The 17,985-nt window shown below is 37.4% G+C and overlaps 1 protein-coding gene across 19 annotated transcripts in view; it reads left to right on the top strand.

Annotated features, from left to right (window-relative positions):
• Nucleotides 1–17,985, top strand: part of ADAM22 (ADAM metallopeptidase domain 22) — a 165,818-nt gene that overhangs the window by 116,470 nt on the left and 31,363 nt on the right. For all 19 annotated transcript variants that reach the window (XM_045578463.1, XM_045578465.1, XM_036429515.2 and 16 more), the window contains exons 16-23: nt 1,801–1,872; nt 2,085–2,177; nt 6,315–6,395; nt 9,241–9,291; nt 9,530–9,593; nt 11,434–11,539; nt 13,823–13,942; nt 16,694–16,862. In XM_045578463.1, coding sequence (XP_045434419.1) covers nt 1,801–1,872; nt 2,085–2,177; nt 6,315–6,395; nt 9,241–9,291; nt 9,530–9,593; nt 11,434–11,539; nt 13,823–13,942; nt 16,694–16,862 — 756 coding nt within the window. The remainder of the gene's footprint in view (nt 1–1,800; nt 1,873–2,084; nt 2,178–6,314; nt 6,396–9,240; nt 9,292–9,529; nt 9,594–11,433; nt 11,540–13,822; nt 13,943–16,693; nt 16,863–17,985) is intronic.

Below are 17,985 nucleotides of genomic sequence, written 5' to 3'. Positions count from 1 at the left end.
AAAAAAAAAGAATAAGCAGTATGATTAAAATTGCAACTTTTCAATATGAAAACCAAGTTTGCTTAAAGAAGAGAAGGAGAAAAATCTTTCTGTGTGTAGACTGTGTCAGAGGCTTTTGCAAGGTGTGGAATGTCCTTTGATCACTGACTGCCTGAAAGCAGGTCTTCCTCCTGCCCTTGGAAGGCCACACATTAAAGGAGAACACTGTCCTTGTTAGTTACGTCTACTGTGACATGCTGCTGTGAACCACTGCCTTGAGAGTCATTTACCTGGTTTCATTCTCTGCCACTCTGGTGACATTTAGGAAATGTATCACATGGCAGCAAAATGATGTGAGCACCGAAAGTTCCAGAAGTGATAATTGAACAAAATCCTTACTGCTAGAAAGGAAAAATAGTTCAAGTCTTTTTACCAAAATTACTGGTTATTCTGAACCCAGAGGAAGAAAATAAGAGTGCTTTTCACCTAGATAAGTTTTTGTTTTGGCTTCCAAAACTGTCTCATTGATTATGATTTCTTTCAACTGGAAGTGAAATTGATAGATGAGTTGATTCTTTTGTTGGAGAGGAGAGAGTATTTGAAATTAGGTGGGGATTTTGTTTTTTTGTTTGTTGTTGTTTTTGTTGTTCTTGCTTTCTTTACTTGGTTTTGCTTCTTCCCTCTAGTTGGTTTTAAGAAAGTGTGTGTGACCTAAACCGGTTTGGCTTAGTGGTATTCGGTTTTTGGACTGAAAGGTCCCAGGTTCTATTCCGGTCAAAGGCATGTACATTGGTTGCAGGCACATCCCCAGTAGGGGGTGTGCAAGAGGCAGCTGGTCGATGTTTCTCTCTCATCGATGTTTCTAGCTCTCTCTCTCTCTCTCCCTTCCTCTCTGTAAAAAAAATCAATAAAATATATTTTTTTAAAAAAAGAAAGAAAGTTTGTGTGTGTGTTGATAGGTGTGTATTCACTGCCATTCTGGAAAATGTAGACTTTGATTAATTTTTGAATGGATATTATATATTTAAAACATAGCTACTACATTTACTAATTTTACCTGTAATCATAAGATAAATTATAGTCAAAAGATATATTGATGGAGAGTTAAAAATTAAACAGTCATAAAATATACTCTTGTACAGTCCAAAAACTGTTTCTGTTTCTGGGGGAAATTATCATTGCTGTTCTCTGCAAGACTATATTAATAGGAGGAGTGATATTTTGTATTAAAAATTAGTAGATTTGTTATTTTGTGATGTTTTCCTTATTGTCAATGAAATAACTTTCTGTTACACAAGAAAAATAGTTAATAAAGAGCTTTTCACAGGTACTTGAATTTGATCCTCACAGCAATTTGTGATATAGATGGACAGTTGATATCATTCCAGTTTTAAATACTAAAACTCTTGGGCTCAGAGATGGCAAACTGTTTGCCCAAGATACATAGCTGAGCCAAGATTTGAATCCCTTGCTTCCTATTTGAAGGAAATGAAATTTTAGGAGTCACTCTGGCTTGGTTTTGGTCAATGGCTAGATCATATTTTATTTTGATGGCATTTATCAGACCCTACTTGGTATGTATATTCTACATGTAAATATCATTACATCTGACATGGAAACAATATTAGACCCTTCTCTTCAAAGTTTCCCAGACCTAAAGTTATAGGAAGTCATGCTTTCTGTTTAGGAAAATAAAAAATATATTTTGGAATAACTGGCAGATATGCCAGAGGCTTGGGTGTGGCACTTACGGTCTCAAAAAGTCTTTGAAATCATTGATTTGTCTCTATTTTAATTCTCTTTTTGGTTTTCATCCCACAGCTTCTCGATCCTCCTGAGTGTGGTAATGGCTTCATTGAAACTGGAGAGGAGTGTGACTGTGGGACGCCGGCAGTAAGTCTCGGGGTGTTTTGATGACCTTTGTTAGGTTATTCAGGGTCATTCTGAGATAAACATACAGAGCAGGGGTTATGCCTGGAAGTTTTATAAGATTTATGGAAGGAAGATTATTATTATGAGGTTGTTCATGTGTTTTAGAAAATATGTTGGTCCTTTCAGGAAAGTTACCCCATTTCTGACATTATGCAAATTATAATATTCCTTAGGAATGTGTCCTCGAAGGAGCAGAGTGTTGTAAGAAATGCACCTTGACTCAAGACTCTCAATGCAGTGATGGTCTTTGTTGTAAAAAGTGCAAGGTAAGTAAATGTTGTTTCATAACCAATTGATGAAAAAGAGGACATATTTGATTACACTGTTAAGGTGAGGTTAATATAATCTAATAACAACAGTTGTATCTAACACATATTAAGTGACTAAGTGTCAAATGCTTTACAGGATCCTCACAAAATCTAGTGAGGTGTAGTGACTATTTTTTATTCCCATTTAACAGATGAGAACATTGAGGCTTGTGTGGTTAAATAGTTTGCCCATCTTAAACCAAGTAAGTCAGGGAGCTCGGGCCTCAATCTTTATAGTTCCCAGAATTTGTCCTCTCACTAGATCGCCTCCCTGAGGACTATGCACATTAAGTAAAAACAGGTGTTAAATCTTTGAATGCTGTTTTCCCTTTCTTGTAAAGCCAAGTGGATGTTCAGTTCAGTTGACCTTTCTTTTCTCACAGCTCAGTTTGGTATAGCTCTTGCATTTGCTGTTGAAAGAGCAAAAGGAAGACTTTAGACATGATAACATTTTACATGTTTTGTGCAAGAGATTTTAAAATGCACCTTGAAACACGTGTCTGTTTTCACCCTCCCACCAGCATCTTCATACGCGTCTCCAAATACTTAAGCCTTTCCATCAAGACTAACAGTTTTTTGAGGCTGACCTTTTCCAAAGAAATCTATTGTGTGTTTTGTTTTGTTTTTCTCTTTACATAGGAAGTCTGGTACAATACTCTACATTATTTCTGAGGTTGAATATGTTTTTCATTCGGTACATCTTATGGAGGCAGAGCCAGGGACTTACACAGTAATTGGTACAGGTTCTTAGTAAATATTTGTTGAATGAATAAATATGCTTAGCAGATACTTACTATTTGCTGATTAGTCTAATTAGAGTTAAGAGAGGGTGGAATATGAATCAATTATCTACTGAGTGCCGAAGATAGTTCTAAGGATTTTAATGTATATCATCTTATATCTGGATTCTCAACGCTGGCACTATTGACATTTTTGGCTGGATAATTTTTTGTTGCAAGGGGAGTCTTTATTGTAGAATATTTAGCAGCTTCCCTGACTTATGCTCACCAGATGTAGGCACAATCCCTCCCAGTGGTGACAACCAAAATGTCCCCGAGACTGCCAAATGTCCCCGTCGGGGCAAATCCGCCCCTGGCCTAGATGCTTAGAAAATGCTCACAACCACACTTTTCTGATAGGGGTTACTATCCAGACTTTTTTTCCACTTCCCAATCCCAGTCTCAAGGAAGAGAAATAACCTGCGGAGGCTCACTCAGCTGGCAGTGAATCTGTGTGCAGTTACTTCCCAGATCTGCTGGCAGCGATTCCTGCTGTTTTCCCATTTCCACCGTGTCTCCGGCAGTCTGTGAGACAAGTGAGGCACTGGCAGAGATCTCTGAGAGAACGCTCTAAAAGAGGAAATGAAACCAAGTGTGAAACAGACGTTCTTTTATTTTTGGCTGCCTCAACTGTTGATTCTGTCAGCTTTTCCAACGGCCATAACAGGGAATCCCCAATCCCTTATTTTTATTCTCAGTATTTTTAAGTCTGCCCACCCATAAAGTGCCTTTAATTAGGCTATTTTTCTTTGATTTATGGACTTCGGCTTTTTGTGATGTAATCAGTTCAAAGAACAAGAGAAAAATGATAAAATGCATACAATAAAGTGGTATGTAAATTATCCCACAGAGAAGTACCAGTCAAGTAAGGTCCTTTTAGCTAATTTCTCAAACCCCACCCCCCCATCCCCACTCTCATCCCTACCCTGGGCTCCTGAAGGAGCTGAAGCAAGATAGTGAATGGAGGAGGGGAAATAGAAGAACAAGATGAGAAACTGAGTGTATTTTTATTCTTTTCTACATGTGTTTATAATAATGTGCATATAAGTCAGAGTTGGCAAACACTTTCTGTAAAGGGCCTGATGGCTTTTGTCTGTCATAGCTATCAATGTCAATTACTTCTGCCTTTGAAAGCAGCCATCAAAAATACAAAAACCCATGGGCATGGCTGTGTTCCAATAAAACTTTATTTAGAAAAACAAGTGGCCAAGTGCCTGTTAGTAGATGAGTGAATTAAAAAGCTGTGGTACATTTACTCCAGGGGATACTATACAGCTGTAAAAAGAAGGATTTCTTTTATTTTTTTATTAAATTATTATCTGTGTATATATACCATTGCCCCCTCCCCCTCCCTGACATGCCCTCCCTCCCCAGAGTTTTGTGTCCATTGGTTGTACTTATATACATGTATACAAGTCCTTCGGTTGATCTCTTATCTACCCCAGATCTCCCTAAAAAGAAGGATTTCTTACCCTTTGAGACAGCATGGATGGACCTAGAAATTATGATGCTAAGTTAAATAAGCCAGACAAAGAAAAACAAATGCCATCTCACTTTATCTGGAACCTAATGAACAAAATAAATTGATGAGCAAAATAGGCCCAGAGGCATAGATACATGGAACAGACTGACAGATCTTAGAAGAAAGGAGGGTGGAGAGGAGGGGAAGAGACTAACCAAAAACTTTATATGTATATATGCATAGCCTAGGGTGAGTGGGAATCTGGTGATGGGGGCAAGGGCTGGGGAATGGGGGACATCTGTAATACTGTCAGCAATGAAAAATAAAAGCAAACCAAAGAAAAAACACCCACAAGTGTCCAACCACATTTTGCCCTCAAGCCATAGCTGGTGGACCTCTGCTGTAAAATCCTGCTTACGTATTATTTTTCTTCTCTCAGTGTAACTCCTAGGAGGCAGGGGTTTGGGGTGATACATTTACCGCTGTACCCCAGCACTTAGCACAGGCCCTCCTTCACTTTGCTTTCTCTCAGAAACCTCTGGCAGTCCTTGAACAGTTCCACTCTCATATAAACTCTACCTTAAATCTGCTTCTATTTCTACCCCAGATGTTCTAAAACTGGTGTGCCCCAATTCTAAGGAGGAAGAGAGCCAGAGCATATGAGATGAAATTATTCTGTTTATTTCCTTGTCTGTATAGCCTATTTTGCTCCATTAGAACAGTTTCTTGCAAGCAGGATTCTTGTGTTTTGTTCTCCATTAGGTGCCCAGTGCCTGGCACATTTTAAGTAGCTAGTAAATACTTGAATGGATGAATGAATGAATGAATGAATGAACAATTTTTTTGTTTTGGATCTTCTAAAAAGTATCTGTTGAAATGTTGATTAGAGTTGACAATGTGCTGTTCATGTTCTACAAACAACAGGAAACTCAATTGTCTGGAGGGTTGTGAGCAAGGGAGGAAGATGAAAGGGGTGTGTGTGTGTGTGTGTGTGTGTGTGTGTGTGTGTGGTGTATATGTATGTATGCGCACACTTGCTTGAAGAATAAAGTGTGTCTTTCTATGAGTAGAAATCAAAGCAGAGAAAGATCCAGCCCCAAATATGAACATTTTGGAGAAGGAAAGTAAGTGGGATTGAAGAGCAAAGGGGAAAGATGAAAGTGCTATCTATCTCTGTTTTATTAAAAATGAATAGTCTTTTGCAATTTATAAATCTGATGAGCTTAAACATTTATTGGTACTAGAAATATTTGAGATGGTTGAAAACAGACCAAAAAACAAAATAACAAAAACAAACCTCTCCCATCCATGGGTACACATCATAGAAACATTAGAAAAGAATAAAAGACCAAGTTATACAATAAATTTATTTAAAAATTAGGCAGGAAAGAAGGGAAAGGAGAGACCGGGAAGAAATAGCTTTGCCAGAAAATCAAATTTTTGCAATTGAGCCCAAAAATGTAACCTTCAAATTCTTGGCAGAAAAGGTAAAAAAGAGTAATGTGCTCAATGCGCCAGTAAGAATGAAGGGTAGAGTGTAAATACAAAAGCCTTTTGGAAGGAAGAATTCCTAGAAATTGACTGACTTCTTTGTCTCAAAGGATGCATCATCAAGCACGGCCCTGTTTGACCACGATATTCAGGGATTATGTGTGATGACTGTGCAAGTCACTCCATACACAAAAAAACTCTCAGGAAAGTTCCAGATTAACATTTTATTCAGTTTTTCACAGACTACCATGTTATAGTAGTTTAAGATATCCCTATCCCCCAAATCTTCATTTTGCTTTTTTAAAGAGGATACTCAGAAATTTTTCCTCAGCAGTTTTACACATTGGTTTTTGTTCATTTTAGTTTCAGCCTATGGGGACTGTGTGCCGAGAAGCAGTAAATGATTGTGATATTCGTGAATCATGCTCAGGAAACTCAAGCCAGGTAATTTACAGAATAATCACTCAACGCCCGATGGGAAAAAGTAGGCATGTCTTCAGTGTACTGACCTCCAGATGACATGGAAATGGACAAGATGCTTGTCTCTCTCTCTCTCTCTCTCATATAAGTTCTTACTCTACTTTTATTTGTTTTTCAGGAATTCAAATTTCAGTCATCAAAGCTTGAGCAGATGTTCAGCGTAATTTTGTCTTCACATTGAACAAAGCCAAGATTGCATGCATGCCTTTTTTTTGTTTTAAGTAGAGAGTAAAATTCATTGGAGTTTTATCTATTTAGTGAAGGAGGAAATAACTATTTTTTGTTTTTGTTTTAAGTGGAGAATAAAATTCATTATCTTTTTGTCTTTAGTGAAGGAGGGAACAACCAGACTCTCTTCAACTCTATGAAGCAGAAAACCAGCTAAGGCCAGAGACCCACAGAGCACTGGGTTCTGAAGGAGCCTGTTGCTTTGTCTTGACTCTTGTTTTCCCCAGACAGTTTGCATCACCTCAGTCACTAACAGCTGCTCTTAAATTTCATATTATTTAGTTGTAAATAGAGAAGATGGGGAAGTTGAACTTTGGCTAGGATCCCAGGTTTCACAGGGAGAGAGGGAGATAAGTAGAAACATCAATGATAAGCGAGAAACATCGATCGGCTGCCTCCTGCACACCTACTACTGGGGATTGGGCCTGTAATTGGGCACATGCCCTGACTGGGAATCGAAGCGTGACCTCCTGGTTCATAGGTCAATGCTCAACCACTGTGCAACACTGGCCAGGCAGTATTTTATTTCTTTGTAAAAAACTTATCAGGAGTAATGCCACCTTCTTGTTAACCTTAGGAATATCTTTTCCATAGTCCTTTTAAAGTTTGAATCAGCTTTCAGCATTTTATCCTTTGAACTTTCAATGTCGTGAACTATCTCCAAGAGCTGTAAAGATGTCAATGTGAAGTTTTTTTTGCCAAATAGCACTATCAACATTCCCATAGTCAGTGATTTTTTTCTATAACAACATTTACTTTTGCTTAGAATTTTGCTTCATGTCTTCACTTTTCTTCCTTTCTTCCTTTCTTCCTTTCTTTCTTTGTCTGCATTTTTGTCTTTGTTGGCTAGTTTCCTCTTTGGATTACCCAATTTTGATAGCATGCCACATGCTATCTCCCAAAGACAGAGTGGCAGCGCAACTACACACCTTGTTGTCTGTCTGTGAACTAAATATACAGATGGCAAGTGACCAGCCACTGAGAGGCTTTGAAAGAGTGACAAATTAGGTCATTCACCTAATGACCACTAGTGACCACTGTTTATCTAGTGACCACTCAACTGAAGAGCTAGCAGTAAAAGCTTGTGCTTTATGCAGTTACTCACCATCAATATATTATGGGAACCTATATTGGAACTGTGTTGTTGGGGTACTAGTCTTCTTCAACAATACTGTGATACCCGAAATTGTGTTGTTGGAGCTATGTGAAGCTAGGACTGCCTTTATATTTTTTCCTCTAGAAAAGAGGGATTCAGTGGTTGAAAATTTAATTCCCGCTCACATGACCCTTGTTCCTGGTTCTTCCTCTTTGTTTTTATGTGGTACATCTACCTTAACCATTAAAAATGCTTTATTTTTAAAGGTAGTCATCCTAAAAGACTAAAGATTTTTCATGTAAAAGTATTTTCCTTTCTTATTTAATTAGCATTGGGTTTCGAAGCTAACAGTGGTGATGAGGGTACAATGAAATGGTGGATGTACAAAGATATTCCTGTTGCATTAATTGTAACAGCTTAAATTGGAGACAGAGCAGGTCCTGGGATAATGGTGTTTTGTTCAAAGCTATTTTATTATACAACATTGATGAGATGCCACAGGGATGTAAACTCTTGTTTATTTAAGTTACCCTGTGCTAAAATTGGTTTCATTATACATTTCTCTTCAAATCACAGAGCCTATCAAGCCAATGAGTACATTGGTTACAGGATGTTAGCTCCATGCAATGAATTATAGTTATTAAAAATACAAAAAGTTTATGATGAGGAGGAAATTCGTAGGTAAAGGAAAGAAGCAGAATATAAAACATCTATACTTTCATTATACCTATGTTTTAAAAAATATCAAAACTTGTAGAAAAAGGTAGAGGAAAACCTGTAACAAAATGTAACACATAGCTGCCTTTGAGGGGTGGGGATTTGAGAAACTTTTGTCTTTCACTCTAATTTTGCATTTTTACATTATGTTAACTTTTCTCAAATGAGTATATAATGACTATAATGATAGAAAAAAATGTATCATAAATTTAAAAATTCCATAAGAATGCTTTGGCGTTTTCTGTACTTACTACAAGGTATAAGGAGGCGCTATAAAGCATGTGTTTTTCTAACATGTGCAACTCGGAGTTCTGCCTGAGAGTCATTTTGGGTGGAAGGGCTATGCTGCTTCTCACAGAATGAAGAAACAGAGTTAGTGCTCCATCCATCCTGACATCCTCCTTGCTTTTGTTTCATGCTCTTCTCTTACTCTTTTTGAGGAATAGGGTATCTGTATAGAGTAAGATACTCTTACATATTAGCATTAGCTGAGGCCTTGCTGTCATTTCTTTCTGTTTGCTGCCAGGCTGTCCATTGTTTGCCGCTGATGGGTCGGAGTTTTTAGGGGAAGGTGAACCAGTTGTTGTATTTCCTTTTGCTTCTTCTTCTTCTTCTTCTTCTTCTTCTTCTTTTTTTCCCCCCTCTCAAATATTTTAAATCAGCAAATGTATTCTCCTACTTTATTTTTAAAGTGAACGCATTAAAGGGATTAGCTCATCCCGATATTTTGTTGCACATTTGGTTCATAGTTCTGTTTTCTTTTCCCAGTGTGCCCCAAATATTCATAAAATGGATGGATATTCATGTGATGGTGTTCAGGTAGGTTAGTTCATTGTTACCTAATTAAAAAAAATTTTTTTGTGTGTGTATACCAGCATGAAACAAGTGCTGAAATCTTATCAAGATAGGAACTTTAATTTAAATGTTTCATAATAAATTCTGAAGATGAAAAGCCTTTATAATACCCTTTGACTAGTTCTCCTGGTCAGACTTAGCTTTTCAGTTACCTGACATTAGCAGACATGGCATGGCTCACAGGTATGCTTTTCCATTTTAGGGGATTTGCTTTGGAGGAAGATGCAAAACCAGGGATAGACAATGCAAGTACATCTGGGGGCAAAGTAAGTAAACAGTGTGGCCCTATCATTTCCACGTGTGGTACCAGGCCACGGGTCATGTGAGCAGGAAGTACATTTTCAACCACTTGCAGAGCGATGGAGCCTTCAAACCACCACCCATCTCAGCAGGGGCACTTTTGTGGAAATTAGAGAAGGGCACTTCTGAGAAGACCAGCCCTACACATCTTGGGTAACTGGCAGTGCCTTCAGATGAGACAGATGGTGCCTTCGCTGCCAGGCAGGTGGTCTGTGCCAGGTGTGCAGTTCAGAGAACAGGACAAACGTTGGTTTTGGCTTTATGTACACTCTCCACAGCTGAGTGTCCTTAAGCAAAACCTGTGCAGCCATATGGGATGGACACGGACCCTGGCTAGGGAACTGTGGCATTGGAACTGGAGCATTTTTGCTCAAGTTGTTTTTTTCTCCCTCAACTCTCTTTCTTGAACTCCAGCTGGATTTTCTACTTATTGGTGACCTGCTGAAGAAGCTCTGCTATATCAGAGAGAAATTTTAATGTTATTCCCTTTTCTAGTAAAGTTTGTCAAATTTTCATAGGGAATTATACAACAGTTATATATAAAATATATTACTGAAATTATATATTTATATTTAAAATATATTTAAATGTATTTTTTTTCAGAACTATTATCTGCCCCTTTGGAAGTAGTTTTTTTTATTGTTGTTTTACTTAGAGTCTTTCAAAAGACAATGATCATTAAAGAAAATGATAACCCTTAATTGTCACAAACTGGCTACAATCCCTTTGGAAGAGGAAGTGTATGTTCTCTTCTGAATAATTAGAGAAACATTGGGATGGGGGAAATTTTAATCATACAGGTTTGTACTCTGAACGAAGAGTTTTGTTTCCTCCTCTTGAGAATAACCAGTAGCTGACAGCAAAACGTAGGAAAAGAAAGTATCAACATAATTATTATTACTTTTTTTATAATATAAACCAACACTCATCTTTTGATCAGTTTGCAAAAGTCATTTGATCTAATTATTGGAAAACTTTGTGATTTAACTCTCAGAGATTTGGCATGAATTCAAATTTTTCTAAAAGCAGAATGAAGTGTATATATATATATATATATATAATTTCTGAGAGAGAAAGAAGAAATGAAGAGAGAGAGAGAGAGAGAGAAAGAGAGAGAGAGAGAGAGAGAGAGAGAGAGAGAGAGAGAGAGAAAGAAAGATGAATTGTGAGATAGAATCATTAATTGGCTATCCCCTACCAGGGATTGAGCCTGCAACCTGGGCATATGCCCTGACTGGAAATTGAACCATGACCTCCTGGTTCATGGATTGATGCTCAACCACCTAGAAGTTGTGTGTTTTTTGAAGTGTGTTTTTTGGATAACTGTTGATAATTAGCAAACAAGGTAGAAACTATACCACTGTTTCTTGACTTTTTAATTTTAGTGCATAATTATTTTAATAAAATTGTCTTTATGATTAATAAAAGTTATTGAGTGAGCAATTTATGCTTTATATTTGGCCCTGAGGTTGAAGTTTGGGTTATTTATTCAAAGAACCATTTGGTAGCATCTTTCCCTAATTATTGGACAAATTCTGAGGAGTGTTGTTCTTGGAACCTATAGCTGAAACCTATCAAAGAGATAATAGATTTGTTTTCCAAATTTCAAATGAGCTGTCATGAAAAATGTACTAGTACGTGAGCCGTAGATGTCTAAGGGAAGGAAAAACTCTTGTGAACCCTGGGCACACTTTTAGAACTGATAGCATGGTAGTGAAGGAGTCCCTAAATGGTATTTCCCTGCAAACACTTCGAGCAGCTCGCATGTTGTATCTACCACTGATAGAAAATTCTGTTCTGCTTCAGAGGTGATGGCATCAGACAAATACTGCTATGAGAAACTGAACATTGAAGGGACTGAGAAGGGCAACTGTGGGAAAGACAAAGACACATGGATACAGTGCAACAAACGGTGAGGAGCACAAGTCACCCCAGGTTTCTCCCTCAGCTAATGACACACATTACTTTCTAAGCCAGCAGGACTTTTCTGTTTTCTGCATCCCACGGAGCAGTGTGCTGCCTCTCATCTCCTCTGACTGTTCCAGCATCATCTCTGCAGAAGGCTCCCACATCTTAACACGTATGCTCACCTCTCTCCAAAGGCCTCAGTCATGCTTACAGCTGCCTCAGGACTTTCTCACCTGGAAGACACCTGCCAGCATCTCAAAAGAAAAATATAAAAATAAAGCCACCAGAATACATACTCACTTAACTGGCTCTGATTTCCCAAAGGTCTTAATATCTCACTGTCCTCTAATTAGAAGCCTCAGAATGATCCTGGACTGCACCTTCCCTCTGGCACATTGTCCAAATGCACGTCATGTCCATTCTTCCCTTTTGCTCCCCCACCATTTGTTTTTAATCCATCCTTTCATTTCTATTCCTATTGCATTAAATATCCCACTAAGACCTGCACTAACTCTTCAGCTATTATAAAGGCCTCTAAACAGGTTTTTTAATGCCAGCAGACTCTAACAGGCTGCCCTCAGGATACTCTCCCGACTCATTTTGACCATGTCAACTCTTTGTTCAAATTTCACTGATTCCACATAGCTAATTACTAGTAAGAACAATATCCAACGTGGATTGAGTGCGCACTGTGTACTACACACTGTATTATGCTTTACATGAGCTATGCCATTTGGTCTTTATGTCAGTTCTGCCCATTTTATGGAAGAGGAAACTGAGGCATAGTTTACTAATTTGACTATGATCTTATAATGAAGATGTAATAGCAGCAGAATTCAGGCAGTCTGATTTCAGAACGCTATTGTAAGTACTTTGGAGAAGGTCATACTATTTTGCTTAAAAACACAATGGAACCTTAGCTTGGCATTGTACCTCCTCCACAATTTGCCCCCATTTTGTGTGTGTTTCCTTCTCCACTCTTCCAGAGCCTAGCATGCCTTTCACCTATATAATATGTGCACTATGTTGTATGAACTCTGTGCCTGTGCCTGTACTAGTCATTCCCCTGGAAAGCACTCTTTATACCCCCTTCATGACGAGTCAGAAATTTATCCATTCTTCAGCGATCTGCTGGGGCAATACTTTCTCTATAAATTATTTCTGGATTTCATTTAGAAATAAATAATTTCCCCCTTTTCCTCAGAATTCCCACAGCCCTTTGTACTGTTCTTATGGCCCTTGTCCCCAACTCTTTGGTCCATAGTTGTTTATGTATGTGATTTCTTTTTTCATCCAGCATCTAATTTCCTTCAGGATAAAAATCATGTCTAATTTCTTTATATATCCTAAAGTACTTCATAAGCTACATACACAGAAAGGACACTAAAAAATGTTGACTATCTTTTCCTGTGTTAAGCATTTTTATTTATGACAGGCATTTTAAAAATGCTATAATGTTTAAACATTATTTTTTAGAAATGAATCAATACATTTTTTCTTATGTTGGTGAATGATACAAGTCCTAATTTTTCCCTTTTGTCTATCTGATAAATCCTAATATTTTCATATGTGCTCTTGAAGGCCTACTAATTTGTCTTTACAAGATTCTGATTAGAATATGGTTTATCATTATCTACATTAATAATTAAAATGTGCTAGGTACAGAGATCATGTAAGATAGTATTTAACACTAGAGAAAATATTTTAGAAGTTAAATTAGAATTGATGTGATATTGGAGAAGTAGGGAAATACATTGAGCCTAAGTTGTCCAGAACTATAAAGTGTATGTGTGAGTGTGTGTGTCTGTGTGTGTGTGTGTGTGTATGTGCACGCACACATATGTAATTCCTTTTTTAATTATGGGGCAACAAGCTAAAGAAAGAGCTGTATTCCAAAAGAATAATCATCCAAAGGTCATTCATTCACTTACTAAATATTAAAAAAGTGTTTTAGCATATCCAGTGGCATGTTATAGGGAGTCAGAGTCATACATAAAAGAAGTCTTTTTGGTGGGTAATTTCCTTTCTATTAACATTTGAACTAGTGGATAGTAAAAAAAAAGCTAGAGAGTAGTTGAGATGTTGGTGCACCAATAAGAGTTTCAGATTTTTCTAAATCAGAGGGGACATGTTTTAAGTCTGGAATAAACTAGTTTGGGCTTATTTTATTTTTCTTGTGACATGAACAAATATATAGTTGATAAAAAATAAATGCTAAAGTGAGATAAGATTATTGTTCTCACTGCACATGGTTGTAAAGTAAATACTTGGTACTCTTTTAACACAGGGATGTGCTTTGTGGCTACCTCTTGTGTACCAATATTGGCAATATCCCACGGCTTGGAGAACTTGATGGTGAAATCACATCTACTTTAGTTGTGCAGCAGGGAAGAACATTAAACTGCAGGTAAATATCACTGACCATCCATGAGAACATTAGTCATCTTCTGAGAATGAAGTTCAGGATTAATAAATTAGTAGATTTTGACATTTATTAATACAGAACTAAGTTATCTATTTGACTCTTCAAACTCTATGAAAGTATAATTTTCATGAAAATGAATAAAAATAATGGAGCTATTGACATGGTACCATATGGATAAATTGATTATGAACATACATTTTCAATATCCATTATTTATTTTTTAAGTTCCTACATTACATTACAGGCTTGCTATGGTGAATGTACAATAGTTAAGCCATTCTCAAATGTAATTTGTAAATATAGCAATCATTGCACACACACACACACACACACACACACACACATTTTGGCTTATGTTAAACCAAAAAAAGAATCTCACCCATAGAGATAATTGAGTAGATTGGGACAGAAAAGAGCAAAAAGAAGATAAGAATTAGAGCTGTATTCCAAAAGAATAGTCATCCAAAGGTCATTCATTCACTTACTAAATATTAAAAAAGTGTTTTAGCATATCCAGTGGCATGTTATAGGGAGTCAGAGTCATACATAAAAGAATTTGCATTTTATTCTTGTGAAGGAAAAAGAATGTGAATTTTGGGGTGAAATCATATGTATGTTCTTTTTTTTCTCTCCTGAGATTCCACTAAAATGACACTCAGTCATTTCAGTGGTTTTTTTTAAATTCATATATTCACAGGGAGGCAGAGAAAGGGAGAGGTGACGATAGCAACAACATCTTGGAATGTGGAAAGCAAATGGATGTGACAAATGAGTATCAAAATTAAGAAAGCTAATTTGAGAACTAAGCCAATATATACAGCCAGTTCTCAAAAAACTAAACTAAAAAAAGTGCAATGTCATTTACTGTGGAAGAGGGAATAAAGGATTAAGGGACAGGGAAGGGAGGCTAAAATATAATTTATTAAAGAAACACTACAAATTACTTCCTGACTCAGCTACAGTGGGTATTGCTCATCCTCCCAGGAAAGATTTGAGCTTTATATCCCGAGAAAGTAAAATAGAAGGTGTCCAGATTGAAGAATAACAGACAATATTGATATCAAGGTTGTATGAAGTGGTCCAGTCTCACTGATGTTCACTCAGAAAGCCCTGAAATTTCCAAACATCTGTCTATTCCCACACCGCAAATATGAGCTGATTATCAGCTACAGGAAGAAAGCATCTAACGTGAAGAAAAATAAAGAGATGAAAACAACCAACTAGAAAAACCACCCATCAATTTTTAGGAGTGATAAGGTATACATATCATAAAACAAGAATAGTGTTATTTTCCAAAATGAAGAACATTCAGAGAAGGAAAATGTATTGAAAGTTAAAAATACGATTAAACTCAGTAGTTGAAATTTTTTTATCCAGAAAATAGGGCAAAAGAGGGAAAGACATTAACATATAAAAGAGCTCATCAAATTAAGATTGAAATAATAAAGAAATAATAGAGAAAACTGCAGAGAGAACAGGGTCAATGAGTAACTCAAGAGTATTGTCTAGAGCTGATGAACTTGAATTTCTTTATTGATGGGCTCACCAGGTGCCCAGTACAATAAGTGAAATTAGAGGTACATTTAAACATAATGATCATGAAATTTCAGAACATTGAATTTTTTCCCAGTGTTTCCAGAAAGGAGGGGGAAAAAATGATCAGGCATTGGGATCTATAAACAGGAGCCCTGGGAGCCAGAAGACAATGGAGAAAATGTCTCCCAAACTAGAGTTTTGTACCCAGACAAAATATCAGTCAGAGATGAGGATAGAAAATGACACTTTTAGATATGCAAGTTCCCCCCAAATTTACTTCCTTAAATCTTTTCTCAGGAAGCTACTGGAGATTGTTCTGCACCAAAATGAAGGAGTTAGCTAAGAAAGAGAAAGGCAGGGAATTTAGGAATCAAGATCCACACCTTGAGGTGAATGGTGACAGGAAATCCAAGAGGCACAGCTGTGCACCAGGTGCAGAGGACAGCCAGATCAGACAGGCGCGAAGGGAGTCCAGATGGGAACTCCAGAAGAGAGTCCACAGGAAGATGAAGTGATGTTTAGATGTTTAGATGCATCTTTCATGGAGATTTTGACATTTACTAATAAAGAACTAAGTTATCTATTTGACTCTTCAAATTCTATACATGTATAATTTTCATAAAAATGAATAAAAATAATGGAGCTCTTGACATGGTACCATATGGATAAGTTGATTATGAACATACATTTTCAATATCTATTATTTATTTTTTAAGTTCCTACATTACATGCAGGCTTGCTATAGTGAATGTACAACAAATAGTTAAGCCATTCTCAAATGTAATTTGTAATTATAGCAATCATTTTGGGAAATGTAAACTAAAGTCAATTCTTATTTTGTTCAAAATGTGTTTGAAATCTTAAAACTACAGACTTATCAAATCAATTACTAGTAATAATAGCTTATTTGACTTGTACATGATATCCCAGGTCAAATGATAAAGCTATTTAAATCCAAGCACTATTATAATAATAATTATATTGAAATTCTAAAATATATTAGTATCTCTGAAAAGAGTTAGATCAAAAGATTAAATTGCTTTCTCTGTTTATCAGAAAACTTACGTTACCATTTTTTAATTAGATAATAAATAGAAAATAGAGGAAGTGACATTGCCTACTTTTTTAGTGTTATGCATATTCCCAAAATGAATGTGAATGAATGGAATCCATTTTTTTCTCTCTATTTATTTTCAGTGGTGGGCACGTTAAGCTTGAAGAAGATGTAGATCTTGGCTATGTGGAAGATGGGACACCGTGTGGTCCCCAAATGATGTGCTTAGAACACAGGTGTCTCCCTGTGGCCTCCTTCAACTTTAGTACTTGCTTAAGCAATAAAGAAGGCATTGTTTGTTCAGGAAACGGAGTGAGTATTCAGTGCCTTGCCATGGGGAATTACTCATTTCTTTTGTATCAGAAATAGATATGACCCTAAACTGCTTGTTTCTGTAATAATACAAACCATGCTTGTCCATGTTTATAAGCAGATATGTAAACAGTTATTTTGTCCATGTTTCTAAGCAAATATGTATACAGTTGTTTTGTCATAGTCATTTGAATATTTCTGTCGTGTCCTCTGCAAAAGCCTAGAAATAAGAAACAGTATAACTTCCTAACCAAATACTTTCCCATTATGTTAGTGTGATCTCATCTATACTAATAAAATGGTAATATGCTAATTAGACTGGGAGAGCTTCCAGGAGACCTTCCGAATATCCTTCCAGACAAAGCCATGGTGGTGGGGCCTAGGCAGAGGTAGTTAGAGGCAATCAGGCCATGAGGGGAGGGAAGTTGTGGGTTATCAGGCCAGCAGTGGGGGAAATTGGGGGCGATCAGGCCAGCATGGGGAGGACAGTTAGGGGCAAGCAGGCTGGCAAGGGGGGCAGTTGAGGGCGATCAGGCTGTCAGGGGACAGTTGGGGGCAAGCAGGCTGGCAGGTAGAGTGGTTAGGGGTGGTCAGGCAGGCAGGCAGGTGAACGATTAGGAGCCAGTGGTCCCGGATTGCAAGAGGGATGTCCGACTGCCGGTTTAGGTCTGATCCCGGGACATCCCCCGAGAGAGTGTGCAGGCTGGGCTGAAGGACACCCCCACCCCCCATGCATGAATTTCGTGTAGTGGGCCATTAGTATGCCAGTTTTCTGCAAGTGATCGAAGAGACAAATTTCAACAAACTATAGTGGTATTAGAAAGGAGTAAAAAGCAGGGCAGTGGCCACAATATTTAACAACTGTTGAGGCCCAGGCACTGGCTGATTAAGACAGACCATAAGTAACTGTAGCCACACACATGTGGCTCTTTGGCCCCTTGAGTGTGGCTCTTCCACAAAATGCCATGGCCTGGGTGAGTCTATTTTGAAGAAGTGGCATTAGAAGAAGTTTAAGTTTAAAAAAAAATTTGGCTCTCAAAAGAAATTTCAATCATTGTCCTGTTGATATTTGGCTCTTTTGACTAATGAGTTTGCTGACCACTGGCCTAGACATAAAAACAGA

This window comes from Pipistrellus kuhlii, unplaced genomic scaffold (genome assembly GCF_014108245.1).
Source record: "Pipistrellus kuhlii isolate mPipKuh1 unplaced genomic scaffold, mPipKuh1.p scaffold_m20_p_10, whole genome shotgun sequence".
Lineage (NCBI taxonomy): Eukaryota > Metazoa > Chordata > Mammalia > Chiroptera > Vespertilionidae > Pipistrellus > Pipistrellus kuhlii.
This window is presented reverse-complemented; position numbering and strand designations above follow the sequence as displayed.